Here is a 19,492-nt window from a genome sequence, read left to right on the forward strand (position 1 = left end):
TGGAAGGTTTAAATGGAGAATGTAAGAACTGTAAAGATTTTTACTATTATATTTTCCCCGAGTTGAAGCCAAATGTAACTAAATGTAGAAATGTAAACACCTACATAATTTCATAAAACACCCCAAGATGAAGTTACTTTAAAATAATTTCATTATGAAGTTAATTTAAAAAATATTTTATTTGATATTTAAGGTATCTGGAACCCTTCTCAGATATTTGATGCTACATGATGGAACCAGTTTATATTTTGTTTAAATTATAACATTTATTCCATGGGGTTCTAAAATTCCAAGAGTGTAGATCAGTTCTTTTTCTTTGAGATTCCTAATTCCATTGCTGCCATAGCTACAATTCGCAATGCAAATAGATATTTCATCAATACAGTGTCCAATAGTATTAAAATGACTTGCCACTGGAAACATCAAATTCTTAATTCTGGCAGTTTAAAGGTATTCAGCAAACCAATCAGCAAGCCTTCTCTTGGTTTCTATGTAAAGTTGATAATTTGCAAGTAATACATTAGACAACTCCTGCAGTAATGCATGAGTAGGAATGGGTGATGACAATTGATCCTTTTGTGTCAATTATTATAGTGGTTGTGTTAATAAATGTACATGTAGCACATCTAGAGCTGTTGTTGATGATATACATCATATATAGAAACATATCCAAAACATATGAACTGGACACCCCCACATCCAGATGGGAGGAACTACAGAGACTGGTGGACAAAAATAAGGCTAAAATCCTGTGGAACCTCCAGATCCATACAAATATACAAGTAGTGTTGAACCAACCAGACAACCAACCAGTAAAATCTGCCCAAAGTTGCACTGGTGATAGTCAAGGGCTCCTACATTTATGAGGTAGTGGAACTGCATTGGCATTATGGGACAAACTTTGAGAAATAGATATCCAAATTTAGTCTATAAGAAATGAGTGCATTAATTCACCTAAAGGTAGTACAACTTTAATATGGATTTATGAAGAAATGGTACAGTGAAATCTGTCCAAACTTACACTGGAGATAGCCAAGGGCTCCTACTCTTATGTGGTAGTGGATCTATTTTAGCATTGTGGAAATTTCCTGAGAAATAGACAACCATACTGTCTCCAAGCCCAATAACAACATTAGGATTTTAATATGGATTTTTGAAAGCATGGTACAGTAGAATCTGTCCAAATCTGTCCAAATAGGCAAAGTCTACCACTCCTGGGTGGTAGTAGAATTGTTTTGGCATTATTGGAAAATTCAGAGAAATAGTTAACTATACTTTCTCTACATTAAATGGACATTTAAACATCATTACAAATACAAGGACTTCAATATAGATTAATTAAGAATTGGTGCAGTAGAATCTTTTCCACCTTGATCTGGTGATAGCCATGGGCCACCACTCAATTGTCAGTGGAATTTTTCAGCCCTGGAGTATCCCCCTGCCCTGCACATTTGTAATCCCTGTTTTAGCTGGCAGTCAAGCGCTATAATAAACTTCTGAGAAACATTATAGAGAAAAACCAAAATCAAAGCTCTTCAAAAAATACGAACGTCACTGTTTTCCATAACGCTTAGGGAGCGTTCCTGTGCGATTAGCAGCAAATACCGTAAAATTGGACATATAGGCGCATTCCACTTTAAAGCGCAGACTGTAAATGTGACTTGACCATGAGTCGCTAAAACTCGGATAGCTTGACTGCGGTATCAGACGGAGCGTTCAAAAGAAATTTCCCACAATCCCGTGCTTTGTTTACAACCATTAAATGTAATCGCGTAAATTGAAGGGAGGAGTTTGTGCTTTCGTTTTGATAGCTAAGCTAGCTCTCTCCCTCAGTTTGTTTGTTTTTTTGTTTTTAACGCAACGATGCTATGTGCAGCTACGAACGTCTAAGATAATTTTGGTGCGAGAATTGTATTTACTGGCAGCATTCGATGTCTCAACTATATGTAGAGGCGTACGGAGACACAGCACGCGAGCCCCTGCTTGCTGCCTCCAGTAACATAGTGACTACATCCCATGATTCGGATAATGAAGGTAGGCTAATATCAACAAATTAATTTAGCACAATTTAACTTATTTCGCAATTTGCCTGATCGTAGTTGGTAGTAATTTAGTTTGCGATTGAAAATGTTCATGAACTTTGCGGATTGTGACTAAGTGATGTGACGTAAATCTGGGAAACAGGGGATGTTGTCTTTGAGAGGACGCTAGACGCCAGTAATGATCACAGGAAATTGTCGTATGAGGAGGCCGTCGAGGAAGCAGGTATTACCACGTTAAGTTCAGTTAGATTTTTGAATCTTTTTTTGCATGTAATTTTTTTACAATATAAAAGAGGCTGTTTCCTATTTTACACTGTTTAATGTTGGGGCGGGGCGGGGCGGGGGTTGTGTGCTGTTAACTAATTTCTTTAAGTGTGTGTGATCACTATGGCTCTTTAAGTGTGTGTGATCACTGTGGTTAAATATGTGCTGTCCAGTCACAGTGATCTTGTTTGCCTTTACTTCGTTCTGGGTCCTCAGGGTTTGGTCTGTCCCATGGCCTTCTGCTGGTGGTGTGTGGCTGGGCCAATGCCAGTGATGCAGTGGAGATACTGTGTGTGTCCTTCCTTCTGCCCACCGCCCGCTGTGATATGCAGCTCAGCTCAGCAGATATGGGGTTGCTGACCGCCAGCATATTCCTTGGTAGATGATAGAATATCAGTCTGTCCACTGCATTTCAGACTTCGGGTTAATCGAGCGATAAGTATCATTTTTATTTTGCTGGTAAATCATGTATTACAAATGCTGTGCATTTGTCACAGCCTTGGGACGTAGTCCTAAGCAGGCTCTATAGAACTAAAATATTGGATAACATTGGGCTTGTTCATAAGGCAGTTGTTTAGTAAGTCCCTTCTTAGAAATTTTAGAGGACTTTTAAGTAGGTCTAATTTGCCCTTCCCATGAATGTAGTTTCAGCAATGTCATGTTATTTAAAGCATAAAGGGCAAATATCCATGAATAAGCAATCTTACTCTGAGAAGTTTGATATAATGGCAGATTCCAACAAGTGTTGTAACATGAGGATATAATCTAATATCACTATCAGAAAGTTAAATAATCAAAATTGCTTGAACCAAACTCTAATACTAACTAACATGAAATTGTTTCTGCTGAGCAATTCAGGTAGATTTATTCAATATGGTCTCATGTTTTTAATGTGGTTGAGAAGTAAAAACAACAAATGAGTCGAGGGGTATTGTTTTGTTTTGTTTTTCCCTGTAGTATTAATGACTGACTCAAGATGGTCCTATTTCCTGTGCAGGTATGATGCTTGGTGGATATATGTGGGGGTATCTGGCTGATCAGACAGGCCGACAGAGGGTGCTGGCCATCTCACTAGCAGTGAACGGAATATTTGGTGCTGTGGCCAGTTTAGCCCAGAGCTTCTGGCTGTTCCTGTTACTACGGATCCTTAGTGGAATAGGGTTAGAGGCTCTATGAATATTCTGAAACAGTGACCTTCAGAGTTTTGTAGTGTACTTGACTTAATCGTGTAAGTATTTCTACGGTGTGTGTATCTTTGGATGTCTAGGGTTTATAGATTAAGACTCACCCTGAACTGACATGGATTTTCAAAGGAGAAGTATATCGGTTGTTGCAATAGAGTTTGACATTTCTTTAGGGGTGACATAACTCCTTTCTTTTGCCAAAGACAAGTACCTGTGTGTTTGATCTGCAGTGTGGGCGGCTCCATCCCCGTTATCTTCTCCTACTTTTCTGAGTTCCAGCCAAGGATGCGGCGAGGGGCCATGATCAGTGCTCTGGCCACGTTCTGGATGGCTGGAAACCTTTTAGCTGCAGGTACAGCATATATCTACTAGCCTGATTCTTTGTTTGAATGTAATGGTTTATCTATCTGAGCTGTGCTCTGCTATTCTGTAACACTGTGTGTGTAATGTGCTTCTGTTCTTTGTCACTGCATGCATATAAAATGGGAAGGTACATTGCCTTACTTTGTGAAGAAAGTTACATGAGACAAGTTTACAAATGATTCATTGACAGTGAATTCAGTGACAGTTTATTGCCCCTGCTTTTTCTATAATACCCTTCTAACTACAGCACAAGAATTCACAAAGTGGGTGAGGCACTGATGTTTCTGTAACCATGTTTGTGACTGTGTGTACAGGTGCAGCCTGGTTGATCATCCCCAAGACATTTCTGCATATTGAGCTAGGATGGTTGGACTTCCAAAGTTGGAGGGTGTTTGTGGTGGTATGCTCCATCCCCAGCTTAACCTCAGCCCTCATCTTCAGGCTGGTCATGCCAGAGAGCCCCCGCTTCTTAATGGAGGTAGCCCCATGGCCCTTCCATGTGGTTTCCTCAAGCAGGAAATGTTTCTGTTTACACAGTGTTCCCTGTGTTGCTGGAGGTATAGGTTACTCTTCAGGAAATGGGCATAAGTGAAGACAGCTCAGCTCAGCATAGCTCAGCTGGTTCTAAGATGCTTGTTTGTGGATGAATTTGGGTCTGGTCTACAATGGATCCCTTTTGCTGGAATTCCATTTTATTTCCTTGTGGCCACCTGATTGTCACTACTTATCTTGAAGGACACATGCTAAATTGTAGCTATAATATTCTGTTATTCCCACTTTTAAAGAAGGTGATTTTAATATGAAATCTTATTTGAGTTCTATAATGTTTATATTTATACTGACAAAAATTCACTACACTTCAGTCTAAAAACGTGCCTTAATTTTGTTAAGAATCGAGCTGTTTAACTACTAAAAATTGACTATTGTCAATGTTCTCTATTCAATTAGAGATTATTATTACTACATAATTATGTTGCACAGTAATTCATATACATATGAATTACTAGCTATAGTAATTCATATGTATATATTTGTATTCAAACACTAGCTGTTTATTATATGCACATTGTTTTGTAGCAAAGGTTCAAGGAACTTTTATGTCGTGTCTGTGTGTGTCTGTGTCTGTGTGTGTCTGTGTCTGTGTGTGTCTGTGTCTGTGTGTGTGTCTGTGTCTGTGTCTGTGTCTGTGTGTGTGTGTGTGTGTGTGTGTGTGTGTGTGTGTGTGTGTGTGTGTGTGTGTGTGTGTGTGTGTGTGTGTGTGTGTGGCTAACTCAGGCTGGCAGAGAGGAGGAGGCACTGACTGTGTTCCAGTGGATGTACAAACTCAACCACCGAGGAGATCTCAATTCATTCCCAGTACGACAATGTGTTATGCTTAACCATGTAATGTTGTCTTACATGCCATTTACTTATGTTTTAATGTTTCACATTACAGAGTGATTTACAAATAACGAACAGAATGAAGTCGGCTCATCAAGCTTGCCTGTTGGAGCTTTGTAGCCCTGTTGAAACAAACACTGATATATATGGTTGAATAAATATAATTGCAAAACTTTCACTTATTGGATAAATTGGCATGGAAGCCCTCTGTTTACTTTAGTTACCTAGTGCATGCACACGTTCTTTAATAATGAACAGAGTTGGGTTGTTTGCATGTTCATAGGCTGCTGGGCTAGTTATCCCTAGAGAAGATGGGGACAAAGGGGATCCGAGGATCAGAGTTCGATGCTCTCAGGGTATATATCATTCTGTTAAACGGGTAAGTACTGACCCATCTATCCTTGTTCTTGTTTTAGAGAGAGTCTTTATATTTACAGATGGACTTTACACAATCAGTACCTAGAATCATATGTCACTGGGATGTGTCTTGATTTGGGGACTCGAAAGGATTCTATAGCTGACTGACTTCCAGACATTGAGATTTCTGAAATGATGTCTAGTGGAAAAGGGGATCTTGGACTGAAGTGGAATCTGATATCTATCTGCAGATATGTATATAGTTCATTGTATAATATTAGCCCCATATGAACTTTCTGCTGTTGTTTTCTCTGTGCCCCAGGGGCTGGCTCCAATCACACAGCTGTTTGTAAGCCCTTTGACCTCCAGAAGCATTGCCCTGCTCATCATTTTCTATTGTATATCATTTGGGTATGTATGGAAAAAAGGACTTGTTAGTTTTGTATAATATATCTATACACGTACTCATTTAAACTCTTGAACCCTACGCTTATTAATTAACTAGATTATACAGTAACTACATCAAAGCTGATGTGAATAAATCTTCGAGTTGTAGATTTTATGGTTTGTGGATGTGGCTTCCTGAGCTCTTCAAGAGGGCTGAAGCTGGAGGTTCTCCATGTTCCAACATGTCTGAAGCTCAAAGCTATGAGAATAAGAGCTGCTATCCAGTCAAAACTGCAGGTGTGACATTTAAACTATCAATCAATACTGTTTCAGTGTTTCCAGAATAAGAAATATCCATACTTCCTGTTTACAGTGTACATGGAGGGCTTTATAACTGCAGCATCCAACCTCCCTGGAAGCATCTTCACCATCCTGCTGATGGATGTAGTGGGAGGGAAGATCCTCCTCGGTGAGTAAACATCCAGGCACCTAGTTTCTCTTGAGGTAACCTGCTGTGAGTATACAAAACTCCTATTGTGTTCCCTCCCTTTATCAAGCTTTGCTTATAGTTAAACTTTACTGGTCACTAAAAAGGCTCATTTAAATGGTCATCTGAGCTCATGTTGAAATATTTATTTGTTGTCTCTCAGCTGGGAGTCTGCTGGTGTCCAGTCTGAGTGTTTTCCTGATTTATGAGGTAAAAACTAAAGGCCAGAGTTTCTTGATGTCGTGTGTGTTCAGTGGGGTCTCTGTCATCTCTTGGAATGCTCTGGATGTTATCAGCACTGAGCTCTATCCCACACATTTACGGTAACTACCCTCACTGCCACCATGGTACACATACACTGCACCTCTATACAGTTTTATCTCTCATTAGTCAACCTTACTAAACTCAAAATGGCCTGTCAATGTTCATTTGTTTATCTAGTTTCTAATTTAACAATAATATTCATATCAATCATACAAGGGCTAAAGTAGAATGAGTGTACCCTATCCCTTAGCCTGTCCTCTGGGAATACATTTGGGTTTGTTTCCATATTGGCTATGTATATATGACATGAGTCTAATGTTATTACATTCTCTTTTAGGTCCTCTTCCCTGGGCTTCTTCAATGGAGTGGGCCGCGTAGCAGCAATCATGGCAAATGTTGTTTTTGGGCAACTGGTGGACTCTAACTGCGCACTGCCTATTGTGCTGGTAGCAGCTCTACTGCTAACTGGCAGCCTAGCAGCTCTACATCTGCCTCCCACTAAACAGACAGAACTGACATGAAACACACGTGCATGAAATTAACAAAAACCAACACACACACTTCACCTGAATAAACACAAAGTCCATGTGGACATTGGCTTCCTTAAAAGCCTGTGCCACAGGCATTATTGGGATCCTACAATCTATTCAGTCTGGTGGTAGCTAGCAAAGATTTCCAGGTGGATTTTCTGACTAGAGCTACTAAAATCAAATAATTAAAATCTGGCCTCCATTTGTGAAAGAGTCAGGATGTTCCAAAGCATAGCTATTCACACAACCTAAACATCACAGCAAGAACACATGTTGGGGTCCAGTGCTTTCAGTCACTCTAGGCTCTTGTTGGATTGAGCTACTCAGGTTCTACCACATCAATGAGATAAAGCCAGAAGCAGATCTCCTAGCAGAATGCAGGCTTCATGCTTACAGAAAAGTCTCTCTTTGAAACAGTCACATTATACTTATCAACCAACAGCTAATTAATTAGCCTTGTGTAATTGCACTTACCACCTGTTAACACATTTTTTTATTTTATAATAAACAATAAATGTTTTAGAATTGTTATTAAATAAGGCATTTCATTTTTTGACCAGTAAATCATATGCAGTATTTTTATCTGCAACAATAGGACCAAGGAATATGTAGAAAAATAGTGAAATCATTTTTTTCTGATATCATACTTGTAATGTGACTCTAAACCAGTGTTCTCTGAAATATGTTTTTCAACGGAAATAAAATGAACAGACTGGTAATGCTTCAACAACTTTATTGTGCCCAACTGGAACAACCTCCACTTTAGGTAACTATGGCAACACTTGCAGACCAATGAGGTAGAGAATTTTAAACTCTAAAAAGCAGCTGGGCCAGGCAACAGGTTCAGCACAACAAACCTAATGGAAAGAGCATAAGGGAGAAAGGCAGACCGAAAGACATAGACATGACATTAGGTCTTTGGCACAGAACTTTAGATCTAAATAAAAATGGGGAGTTGGGCTGCATTTTATTTATAATGATTCACAATAAATAGACCTGGTTAACAGTTAGTCCTACAATCAGCAGAAACAACAGTACTGGCAAGGAAATTAAAGGGTCATGCTTTCAATGAGTCTGCCTGTCCCAATCTACAGAAGTCCAAGAGTACAAGAGGGGGATTTACAACCACCATCTCCTGTGTCCCCCAAGTGCAAATTAAAAAAGTGCAACAATTTGATTAAAACTATGTACAGTGAACAATCTCAGAGGTCAAAGTTCTTTCCAATGTTGTTACCATATATAACTGATCGTTGATTGCAAGAATATTGCTAAGCAGCAGTGGCATCCAACAAAGTGAGACTTGATAAGGGGAGCTGCTGTGTAGCCAGCTCATGCATCAACCAGGTTATGTTGCTTGTTAATTAAAAAAAAATAATAATAATAATTCAAAACCACAAATACCCCCAGGTAGTTAAAACTACATAGCAAATACTAACTAAAAATACCAGAGAGTGCAAATCTGGTTATATTCCCATGTCTCAATCTAATACTACACATAAAAGAGGTAAAACATGTTAAAAATACAGGTTAAATTAACTCCAAACTCTAAAATAAACAAGGCAGTTGACATGCCGCAAAAAAAATAAGGTACTGGCAAAACCAGTGAAAATAAGAGGCTTCCAGACCTGTATGTTGAATTTAGATGTAAGGTATTCAAAAACAAACTAAAATTGTGGAACAGCTCTAAAAATAAAATTTCTGCTACCTGCAGAAATCTGGGGTTATTTCCATGGTGACTGTTGTCTGGGTAACTGTGCAAATGGGTCACCATCGCCCAGACCCTCACTCTGCATAGTGCCTTAGTGAACAAGTAAACAGCGAAAATATAGAAAGCAGTGCAATACGTGAACTTTCTACAGTATTTCTCCCGGGGACTCTATCAACTCTGGAGAGGGGATGGCACAGCTAACCTCCCAGGGCCCGGTGAGCCCACGCCTGGCACCTCAGTCCTGGAGCCTCTGGGTTAGCAGCAGAGATATGGATGCTGCTGTCTGTTTAGCACGAGTGGATGCTCTTCTGGTTGCGCATGAGGGGCCGGTGACTGCTCAACACATCCATTGAGTGCTGCCAGTGCCAGCAGGAGCGGCAATAATACTTAAAACATGCCTAAAAGTGCATCAGAGAAACATGAATTAGTCAGAGGAGAGACAGTTTTACATGCATCATATTCACTGCCTACTGCCATTGACCCTAAATACAAAGGGTTATATAGATTTTAATTCACAAATAGAGCTATTCAACACAACCACTGAACAAAATAGTAGACACAAACACTTTAGGACTGTTGGTGCATCCAGGCCTCAACCTGTAAATTTTACGAGGGGACCATGTCAACGCTGTTCTAATGGTTATTGAAGAACTGTGGTTTGAAGGGAGTAGCACCTTCCTGGTCTCAAATTTATGGTTTTGGCTTTAACACATGCAAGTATTGCTGTATGACTCTGGTGGGACAGTGGTACATCACTATAGATCAGGGATTATAGCAGCACTCTCTCACCTGGTCTCTGCAGAAGAATGGCCCCGGCTGATGAGTACACACTTCGCACATGGAGTCATCAAGGTAAGGGTCAATCTGAACCTAAAACAGGTGAAAAGACCAAATCATGAAGTGGCAGATTTACTTAAGTGAGGAACAAAGAAACAGGTTGTAGTCTGTCCAAGATGATGAAGTGGATGCAGAAGGTACTCAGTGCTCTCTGTGCATACTTCCTCTCTTACCTTCTTGGTGAACTTGGAGGTCTTGATCTCCACAAATGCGGCACTCACTGCTTTTAGGTAGCTCTTCTGGTTCCTGAAGGTCACACGTCCGGATCCTGCAAAGACGGCCCATGTAAGCGGAACTGTAATAGCACACCCAGTACAGTCTGTGCTTCAGGGGCTTAAAGGCAGACTGACCTATAGGATATTTGTGCTTGTCTGTGTCAATCCCAGCATAGGTGACACCCCCGAACAGTTCCTCCATGATGTGTGCCAGGGCTTCTGCGTTCAGCATGCCGTGCAGAGCTCCCACAAACACCGTTCTGCTGGGGAAGAGCCGCAGCGAGGGGCAGCGCACAAAGTTACTGTCCGTGATCACCCACGGAATCACTTGCACCTGTGTACACACGAAAGGCACAGAGAACTAGCTGAGAGAGCTGCTATCCTCCATTGCAGACCAAGAAGCTCTGTGTCAGACCACATGGCACTCTGAAGCACAATGTATACATGTGTGCCACACTCACATCCTTGCAGCGTATCCTCTTGCTGGACATCTTGTAGTAGTACTCCAGACAATCTCCTGGATGGGCATGGCGATGGTTGCAGGCCTGCAGCAAAGCCTTCACTGACTTGTCCAAATCAAAGACTAGGTATACGTAACCTACAGAGTACGTGCAGTCTTAATGCGCATGCTGACCGATCCCACCACTTACATGTTTTGTGCAGAATTAGCTGCTGCTGCTCACATTATCTTGGTAAGATCTAAAGTGTAGAGCCCTAATACTCAATTCTGGCTCTTGAATCTGTTGAACCTGTTTTTTTGTTTTGTTTTTTAAATTGGGCACCTAATTGCACAACTATGAAGAGAGCAAAAACCACAGAAATTGGCCCTCAGAGAATAAGGATTGAGTATCAGGGGTCTAACATCTTCTACCTAGCTCTCCTTCACCCATGGACCCACACCCACTAAGGACCAAACTGACCTAAGAGGATCAGCTCTATGACTTCTAGGATCAGTCATGAATCAATCATTTTGATGTATGCTGACATAGGCTCAAGGCATTAGCTGGTTACCTTGAGGGGGACATCGGGGGTGCTTGCCATCTTTACCAGGCCACTCTACTTTCAGAGGTCCAAACATACTGAATGTGTTCAAAAGACTGGCTGCAGAGAGAGAGAGAGAGAGAGAGAGAGAGAGAGAGAGAGAGAGAGAGAGAGAGATTTTTACAGAAAAATATTTAACGTATTTATACTTACACACAACATATATTTAACTTATATTTAAGGGAACATATATTTAAATCTCACACATCTGATGCATTTGTAATGAATTTCTATGATATATTCCTCTGCTGAGACATCTATTTGTGCACACACGTGTTTTTACTATTCACCCTCTGTGACGTCCCATGGAACTCCTCCTAAGAACACTTTACAGGAGTAGATGGGGTTTTTATAACTGCGTGGAGGCAGCTGTCCAGCCCAAGTACATGTGGCTTCATTTGTTGCTGTGAAGAACAGTGAGGAAGGCTTAGGTCTAGTGTCACCAAGAAAACTGAGCTAACTAATGGCAGAACTTAGCTGCAACCATATTGTAAAATTAAAATGGAAATGCACTTACAAGCACGAGACCTCATAAATAATCCGGCCATGACTAATGTAGTCACAGTAACAGAACAGTACCTGCAGCCTGTCTGTGTAGCTGAGCCTTCTTCTCAATGCTGATGGTGTGATCTGGCAATCCCAGGGTGTCCCAACTGGGCCAGGTGGGTGGTTTTGTCCAGCACTTAGCCAGTGAGCCTTCAGATATTCCTGGGAGACAGGGACGGAGAGGAGAGCCAGGGGCTTCTCTATGCCTCACGGCCTGCTTCACTGTGTCCTTCGGAGTGCCAGACAGGAGGAAGTTCACCGGAGGAGAAATCCGCAGGCTAGACTAGTAAAGGAAAGGTGATGCAGAGTGACACTCCTGTTTCAACAGAGCATGTTCAAACATCACTGTCGTAGTTCATCTAGATTTCTGAGCATGCTGCACTCTCTCTGTGCCCTGAATGACAGTTCTACTCAGCATGTTTTCTTTGTGCTGTGCCTCCTGTCTGAGCACCAGGGTTTCTGAAGCAGTTCAGGTCACTCACTAGGTAGACTCAGCACCAGACATCCTGTGTTCTGCAAGGGTGCTTGGTTAAAGGAAAACATTTTTTAAATGTTTCAACATTTAATGGAATCTGGCTGGCTGTGATTGTGTCTATGACTAGTATGTCTATAAAATCCTGCCTAACCTTTTGGTACCACCCAGATAGGTTGATCCTCCATTAGGCATGAAATTGAAGACAACACATGGTCAAGCAAGTGGTAACAGCTAGCTAGCTAAGCATTTGTCACAATGAAGTGAAGATGGGTTTTCTAATCAATTTTCTGTATAAATGTTTTTTAATAAATGTTGGATAGTAAAGGAAAATTCTTTGTGTGGAGTTCTTTGTGGGGAATGTTAGATTAATTATAATAACGCAACAAAAGAAGTAATACCACCTTGTTTTTGTGATCAAAATGGCGGCCAGACCTCAGGAAGGAGAGGTTGATTGCACAGCTGTGGTTATTGTGTGACCCTATATTTTGGAGCTGCTTACCAGGTGGTCAGATGCAGAAGAGACGCCGCTGGTCTCCGAGTTGACAGGACTGCTGGATCCGGAGTTCAGCAGAGAGCGAGGCTCTATCCCTAGAGGAATGCGGGCCAGGCTGGGGAAGTGTTCCAACAGGTCCCCTCCACCCAGGGAGCCTTGGCTCTGATAGCCCTGCGGTCTGTCCAGAGCACTGCCCAAGGGCCTGGTCAACAACCCAAGCACTGCCACAGACACACAACATGGATCTAAGATGCAAAGTATATGGCCCCAGATAAGAAGAATTAAATTACATAATTATATTAAATTATAAAATTTCATGAATTTAAATTAGCCCAACTAGAGGTAGCATGCTACCCACCTACTTCACCAGCAGTATATAGGAATGACTGAAAACAATAACATGTCCTACTATTGGATGTAATGTTAAATCTAACAAAGTCCAACTAAGTGTATTATTCAACCTCAAAAATGGTGTGATGTGCAATAAAGAGATCTGTCTGAGAGAGAGAGGGAGGGGGACAGAGAGAGAGGGAGGGAGACAGAGAGAGCTGTCCTGAAGTGACACCAGCCCTGAATGAGACAGCAGAAATGAACTGGTTTGGGTACTGTGCTTAGCTAGTGTCTATGTCATCTGCTCTATTAGAAGAATTGGGGCAGAGCAAATGTGAAGCACACAGGGACTTCACATTTAGACGTGTAAACTCTGTGAACATCATCACGTCACAAGCATAATACAAAATACAAGCATTTTCTTAAATAGGGGAAGGAGATTTTTGGTTTTTAGTGACCCGAACAAATGCTAATGGATCAACAGAAAAGCTAGCTCTGGTGTGTTTGGACTGGCTTATGGGTAAAGTGATTAGTCATGCATGAATTAAAGATATGAGACAGCACTAAGACTGAGCTCAGACCTTCCAGAACAATCTATCATCATACCAGCACATTCTCACTCAGTATCTGTCTCTCATACACACAAATACAGACAAACAGGTTTCCTAAAACTCCACTATCTATCATCACAAAAACACATATCCATTCACAAATCATTCCAAAGTACACTGAACCATTAGAACGACCTCATCCATGAATCTTTACTGTAAAGAAACATAATTAAAAGTAGAATTAACATAAGCAAACACATAGAGGGGGGTGTGGTACTCACTGGCTGCAGGAGAGTAGTGCTGGGCCAGAGGTTCAGGCTCAGGACAGCTCCAGGGCTGATCCCAGCAGGCCAAGCCGAGAGACTGCAGGCCCAAGCTGAGTTCAGCGATGCTGGGCAGGCCGAGGGGAGAGTCCTGCTCCGGGCTGGAGAATGGCATCCTGCTAGCCACAGCGGCGCACCCTGCATCTAGCAGGTCTATGGGAGGAAACACAGACGTCACCTAAAACAATGCAGTAGTCCAGGATGGCAAACATGAACTTCTACACACTCGCACACACAAACACGCAGCACAGACAGAAGCAAAACAAGCCTGACGACCAGGAAGAGCAGAAGTCAGAGACCAACCTCCCACGCTGCCTGTCGAGGCTTCCATGAGCCTCCGTGCGCATCACTGACAGGTTAAACATGTGGCTGGAACAGTGAGCTTCTCACTGCTACATCCATCCCCAGCTCCAGCACGTCAAATGGTCACAGTCGTGCACGCACACACACACAGGCTTCTCTCTCTCACTCGGCTACCCAAATACTTCTAAGCAAACTCTGCGCGCATGCGATTGGGTTGCCAGGCTCTGCTGCGATGCTCTCAGTAGCCGAGTCTCACCACTCACTGATCTGAGGACAGAGGAGCAGCAGTTTCTTGCTTGCTTGCGCCCTTCCTGTTTGTGCTGAGTCAGGCTTAGGGTTGGAGGCTGGCCAGGTGACAGAGGGAGGGAGCAATGAAAGGGAGGGAGTGAGAGAGAGAGAGTGAGAAAGAGAAGGAGGGAGAGAGAGGGAGAGGGAAGGAGAGAGAGGGAGAGGGAGAAAGAGAGAGAGTTAGAGAGAGAGAAAGGGAGGAGGGAGAGAAAGGGAGAGAGTGAGAGAGAGAGAGTGAGAAAGAGAAGGAGGGAGAGAGAGGGAGAGGGAAGGAGAGAGAGGGAGAGGGAGAAAGAGAGAGTTAGAGAGAGAGAAAGGGAGGAGGGAGAGAAAGGGAGAGTGAAAGCAAGAGGGAGGGAGAGAGGAGAGACAGAGAGCAGTAGAGAGTGAGAGAGAGGGAGGGCCCACCAGCTAGCTCCTATAATCACAGTGATTCAGAGGTTCTGAGTGAACAGTTTTGTTTTTCCTTTCTAGTGAATGACCAGACACACCCTGTTTTAACCCATTAAGCACATACAGACAGGCCTAAGAAGCTCTGTCAATTAATTTGGGCTGTATTCATTGCCAGGCAGCATGCATTACACCCAAGAAGCCTAAGCACAGATGTCATCCTACATCAGAAAGATGTAGGATGACAATAAAGAGAGGCTATCAGAAGACACACATCATCACTGCTGTGTCTACAACTGCTTAATTAAGTACAATAAAGGGCAGTCGATCTGTTTGTGTGTGTGCACATTGGCAGGCCTGTGAGTATGCACATGAGCAGCATGATTCAGCAATAAGGTAAAACAGGAAAAGCAGCTGACAAGGCCATTCTGATGCCAGATGGAGTCATTTGTGGAAGCAGTGAGGGGGATGCGTGGACACTGGAACACCCAGAGGAAGCACACGCATACAAACATCAGGAGAGCTTAGGCTCAGGAAAACAGCTGTATGTATGGTGGGCTTATTATGATGGCAAGCCTTTTGACCAGTCCAAGACTACATTGTCATTAGGACATAAAGGTCATGCAGCTAGCATGGTCATATAACACAACGTAATGGACCTCCAGAATGCAGAAGTGCATGTATTGAGACTTAATGGAGTACTATAACCTATTACAGTGTAATAAACAAAATAATCTTGTGAGCAGGACCCTAAAATTCAGATATACCTCAGCAACTACTATGAACATAATTTAGTTGATTATTATATTCCATCTACCAGCAAACTTGCAGCTCTATTACCTGTAACAAGGCAATAAGAACTTGAGTCGAGAAGAACTTGCCTTGGGTGGGTTTAGCATGCGTTCTTATTGGAGGATTGTCTATCATGGTGGCCAATGTGCTGGAGGGCTCTTCATCACTGCAGATGGCTGTGGGCTCTAAATGGAATCTGTCAGGGCAATCATTCTCTAGAGCTTCACTCTAGTCAAAAATGGAGTGGTGGGCAATGAAGTTATAGTTATTTTTAGTTATATTCATTTAACCCACGTTCACTTGAGGATTACATAACAATTTCCGCAAACTGGACGTTTTACTTAAGTCTGTTCAGGGCATTATCTAACTAACAGGGAAGCTAAATTATCTCAATCATAAATCCAGTATAGCTGTCGGCGACTGTGCTGTAATCGTTTCCGAGATAAAGTATGAGGCACCATAACAAAGAGGTCAGAAGGGTAAGTCTGCAACGGACAACGAAAGAAATGCTGAGGAAACGGATATGGAAACGAAACGCCGACTAATGTAGCTAGCAATTACCAGAATTAATACATAAAAAAGCAAAACATATAACTACATAATCCTTATCCACTCTGTCGGCCTTCAATTTAGAAATTACGTTTACTTACCCCAAAGAAAGACATATTTCACTAAGCTAACACATTTGTGGCGTGGACACCTTTTTAAACATAAAACCTGCATCTGGAGAGTTGTGTGTCACGCGCTAACTAGCATATCCCACTCACCATAACATGCACAAGCACACAAAAAAGTTTCGCTTAAATTTTTAAAGGCTTACGTCAATATTCAGAAGCACAAACATATCACAAAAACTAGAATGCTAAGGAATAAACAGTACCTAAAAAAGTGGCAATTTGGTGTATGATTGATTAGATGGCTCCATTGATGTACATTGTTTTTTATATCTTAGTGTAGTAATTCCTCTTGATGTATTGTAATTCATTTTGGTGTATGTAGTAATTCATTTTCCTAGATGTATGACAGATTCCTGTCCTTACAGTCTGGAATCATGTCTTCCTGCTTGTCATGTTAAACTGAGTTGTCAGGCTAGATTAGTCTATTTGTCTTCAACATCAGATGGCTTTTGGTTATATATGCAAGACAACACTTTTATGTTAATATATGTGTGCATACCATCTGGTGCTTGTTTTTGATGCACCCGCTGAATGTAAGTTCATGCATACTGTCACCAGAAAACTTGAATCAATCACTTACAATTTTATTACGTACATCTACTTTATAGGTGCATTTTATAAGCATACATTACAGATTACTGCAGTGAACAGCCACACGCTACCCAGTTAATGCTGTTTGGTTCAACACAGTATTAACACTGATAGTATAGTGGAATGTTGTGAGTGTTGACCTGGTTCTTTAGCTTTATTTGGCATAGCAGTGTTGCTGGGGTTTTTACACCTCCGTGTCACTAGGTTGCACCTCCCTGAAACACTGGCCGAGGGGCTGCAGGATGGTTAATACAAATTATGCATGCTAACAGATTGAAGAATAGAATAACACTTATTCTAAGATTATAGTAAGAACAGCATAGTGTTTCTAGTAAAGTGGCTGTTCAGTGTACATGTATGCCATATTAATGTATAAGTCATATAACTATATATAAGTGTACATATATGTCAACGCACTATACTTATATGTATATACTATACTGTATATCTGGCATAAAAGAGCAGGTCTATGTATAATAAATGCATAGCTATTCTCTGTCTATGTATTATATCGATAAGGCCTGTTTAATTAATACTGACATTCAGTAGCTTAATTTGGGAATAATTTTCCCATGTTCCCTTAGCTCTCAAAGATAAGGTCATGTTCTTCATGTCATGCTACAGGCCTCTGTCATCCATTCCTTGGCGCATGGCTATGTGCATCCTCAAATGATGTTGCCTCTCTAACTACTGGCAGCAGCGGCCCCTGTTGCCTGAGCTGATGTCGAGGTGAAGTGCAGACTCACACTGCCTGTCCTGCCGCGCCATCATCAGTCTACAGAGACAGAACACAGAAGTCATGTCTGAGTAGAGCATGTTTAGTGCAGACCCTGTGCTCAACACATTAACTTCTTTTCCAGGATATTTGCTTCTTCTTATTTCTTTTACAAAACATCATTGTTCTGGAGTCTCACCTAGCCAGGTGTGCCATGACTTCTTGGATGTTATGGCCACTCTTAGCACTGCATTCAAAGAACTCTGCATAATACTCCTGATAAAGAAACATGGGGGAAAAAATCAGAACAGCTACAGATAGAAGGTGATGATGAATAGAAAAGCCTATGTGGTTTATCACCTCAGCCAGTTTTTGGCCCTGCTTGGTGGACACCTGTCTCTCTCCCCTCTCCTGCTTGTCAGTCTTATTGCCTAGCAACACGAAACATGTCTCTTCAGCCATGTATTTCTGCCAGGACAATTAAAAATAGCCACTAGTTAGAATAGCCAATCACACAACATCCTCAACTAAAAACTTGTGTAAATTGCCTTTTGGATAATGCATTTATTGACCTTTCGTTAATCTTGCCAAATAATTTTTCTTTTCAAAATATTTTTACTGGTTCTAAAAAGCTTCAACAGAAGATTCAAGAGAATGCTCAGCAATCTTGTGGCAATAGAATTTAACCAAATCTCTGAACTTCAGAGAATCCCATTTTGCCAACCACAACTAATCACTTGTGGGAATGCAAAATCTGCTAAGAATACTTCATTTGCCATTCATGCACTGACACGAAAGAGGTGGCTTGAGTGATATCATACACAGCCAGTATTCCGTCTGCCTTGCGGTAGTACTGTTGACTGATACTGTGGAATCTGAGAGGATGGAGTGGTCATTTACTGTTGGAGTTCATATGTTTGATTTTCCACAACTAGTGAAAGCTGTTTGATTTCAATAACATTGTATTTTTTTCTTACCTCTCCTGTCCTGCTGTATCCCAGAGCTGAAGAGCAATGTGCGTGGAATTAAGCACCAAACTCCTTACCTGGAAGTCCATACCTGTAAAGCAAATGCATATAATATTTGGTTTTGGAAGAAACTGCCTACTGATGCTGATCTGGGGTCAGTTTTCTATTGTTATTATGCATGGGATAAGTGTTTCATGGCAATGCATTTTCAGTTTACCTACTATAGCCCTCATTTTGTTAGGGAAATGCCCTCTACATTGTGGTGGATGAATGAACTCTTGCCCACATAAGCACCACCTTAAACACACGTCGGCGCCCAGGTTCTCCAGCCTGAGTGGGAGATTACCAGGGTTACTGAAACAGTCATAACAATGTAATGGTAGTAGGCATATGCGACAAAGATTGATTTTACGGATATAAATAACAAACAATCTCTTTAGAAGATCAGGGTAAACAAACAAACAAGAGAATAAGCAAAGATAAGCAACTTTTGTTATTCTAAACAATATTTTATATTTGCTCAAATATACATTTCAGATATTTGGGATCTCAGAAGACTGGGCTATCTCTCTCAGTATCACAGTAAATGAACAATCAGGATCTGATGTACTGTAGAAACAAATGAGGGAAAAGAGATTTCTTTAGGACCGGTTTCATATTCACTTTTTGCCATGCAAATGTCTGAAGTTCTATATTTGCATGTAACATATGAATCCAGCAAACCTTGGTTTTTGCCTCTTGATCTAGGATGCTAGATCTCTCAGCTGTACCTTTATGCTGTGCAGTTGTGCGACAGTTGCTGCTCCTCCTAGGCTGCTGACAGAGAGTTGCATGGGCTCGGACTCAGGGATCACGTCTGGCGAGCCCATGGTCAACATGCTGGCAATACTGGGCTGCCTTAAGTATAATGAGAACACACCTTTGTGTGTGTGTGTGTGTGTGTGTGTGTGTGTGTGTGTGTATATATATATATATAATGTGTGTGTGTATA

The 19,492-nt window shown here is 41.5% G+C and overlaps 3 protein-coding genes across 5 annotated transcripts; 1 reads left to right on the top strand and 2 right to left on the bottom strand.

Moving 5' to 3' along the window:
• The first annotated feature begins 1,667 nt into the window (after nt 1-1,667).
• Nucleotides 1,668-7,977, top strand: sv2 (synaptic vesicle glycoprotein 2). Of its 3 annotated transcripts, none has more exons than XM_027000594.3 (13): nt 1,668-2,034; nt 2,185-2,265; nt 2,523-2,684; nt 3,304-3,466; nt 3,721-3,842; nt 4,168-4,331; nt 5,129-5,209; nt 5,517-5,612; nt 5,913-6,001; nt 6,147-6,274; nt 6,351-6,446; nt 6,628-6,674; nt 7,066-7,977. In XM_027000594.3, exons 1-13 carry the CDS (start codon nt 1,932-1,934, stop codon nt 7,150-7,152), a joined length of 1,419 nt encoding a protein of 472 aa, XP_026856395.2. In that variant the 5' UTR covers nt 1,668-1,931; the 3' UTR covers nt 7,153-7,977. The 3 variants fall into 3 exon arrangements, with proteins under 3 accessions (XP_026856395.2, XP_026856386.2, XP_026856377.2); XM_027000585.3 differs by lacking the exon at nt 3,304-3,466 and adding an exon at nt 3,264-3,303 and having other exon boundaries at nt 1,674-2,034; nt 6,628-6,787; XM_027000576.3 differs by having other exon boundaries at nt 1,675-2,034; nt 6,628-6,787.
• On the bottom strand, nt 7,975-14,476 carry cpeb1a (cytoplasmic polyadenylation element binding protein 1a). The gene is made up of 11 exons (XM_027000607.3): nt 14,081-14,476; nt 13,736-13,930; nt 12,580-12,794; nt 11,639-11,888; nt 11,350-11,463; nt 11,030-11,119; nt 10,480-10,616; nt 10,154-10,352; nt 9,977-10,071; nt 9,756-9,836; nt 7,975-9,364 (listed from the first exon to the last, which is right to left on the bottom strand). The coding sequence occupies exons 1-11, from the start codon at nt 14,106-14,108 to the stop codon at nt 9,254-9,256; spliced, it is 1,515 nt and encodes a 504-aa protein (XP_026856408.2). The 5' UTR covers nt 14,109-14,476; the 3' UTR covers nt 7,975-9,253.
• Nucleotides 14,477-15,778: 1,302 nt separating this feature from the next.
• Nucleotides 15,779-18,943, bottom strand: LOC145657636 (uncharacterized). The gene is made up of 5 exons (XM_081713855.1): nt 18,719-18,943; nt 18,511-18,592; nt 17,894-18,001; nt 17,733-17,809; nt 15,779-17,593 (listed from the first exon to the last, which is right to left on the bottom strand). The coding sequence occupies exons 3-5, from the start codon at nt 17,993-17,995 to the stop codon at nt 17,506-17,508; spliced, it is 267 nt and encodes an 88-aa protein (XP_081569981.1). The 5' UTR covers nt 17,996-18,001; nt 18,511-18,592; nt 18,719-18,943; the 3' UTR covers nt 15,779-17,505.
• Between the last annotated feature and the right edge of the window lie 549 nt (nt 18,944-19,492).

This window comes from Electrophorus electricus, chromosome 4 (assembly GCF_041902795.1).
Source record: "Electrophorus electricus isolate QZ-2024a chromosome 4, ASM4190279v1, whole genome shotgun sequence".
Taxonomy (NCBI): domain Eukaryota; kingdom Metazoa; phylum Chordata; class Actinopteri; order Gymnotiformes; family Gymnotidae; genus Electrophorus; species Electrophorus electricus.

Excerpts from the sequence above, each read along its gene's own strand:
- sv2 (XM_027000576.3), top strand. The coding sequence starts at position 1,932 with ATGTCTCAACTATATGTAGAGGCGTACGGAGACACAGCACGCGAGCCC. Across the intron at positions 2,035-2,184 it reads CCATGATTCGGATAATGAAG|GGGATGTTGTCTTTGAGAGG; the intron begins GTAGGCTAATAT and ends TCTGGGAAACAG. Across the intron at positions 5,210-5,516 it reads GAGATCTCAATTCATTCCCA|GCTGCTGGGCTAGTTATCCC; the intron begins GTACGACAATGT and ends GCATGTTCATAG.
- cpeb1a (XM_027000607.3), bottom strand. The coding sequence starts at position 14,108 with ATGGAAGCCTCGACAGGCAGCGTGGGAG. Across the intron at positions 13,931-14,080 it reads CTCGACAGGCAGCGTGGGAG|ACCTGCTAGATGCAGGGTGC; the intron begins GTTGGTCTCTGA and ends TTCCTCCCATAG. Across the intron at positions 10,353-10,479 it reads AGAGGATACGCTGCAAGGAT|GTGCAAGTGATTCCGTGGGT; the intron begins GTGAGTGTGGCA and ends GTGTGTACACAG.
- LOC145657636 (XM_081713855.1), bottom strand. The coding sequence starts at position 17,995 with ATGGCTGAAGAGACATGTTTCGTGTTGCTAGGCAATAAGACTGACAAG. Across the intron at positions 17,810-17,893 it reads AGGGCCAAAAACTGGCTGAG|GAGTATTATGCAGAGTTCTT; the intron begins GTGATAAACCAC and ends TTTCTTTATCAG. Across the intron at positions 17,594-17,732 it reads GTCATGGCACACCTGGCTAG|ACTGATGATGGCGCGGCAGG; the intron begins GTGAGACTCCAG and ends CTGTCTCTGTAG.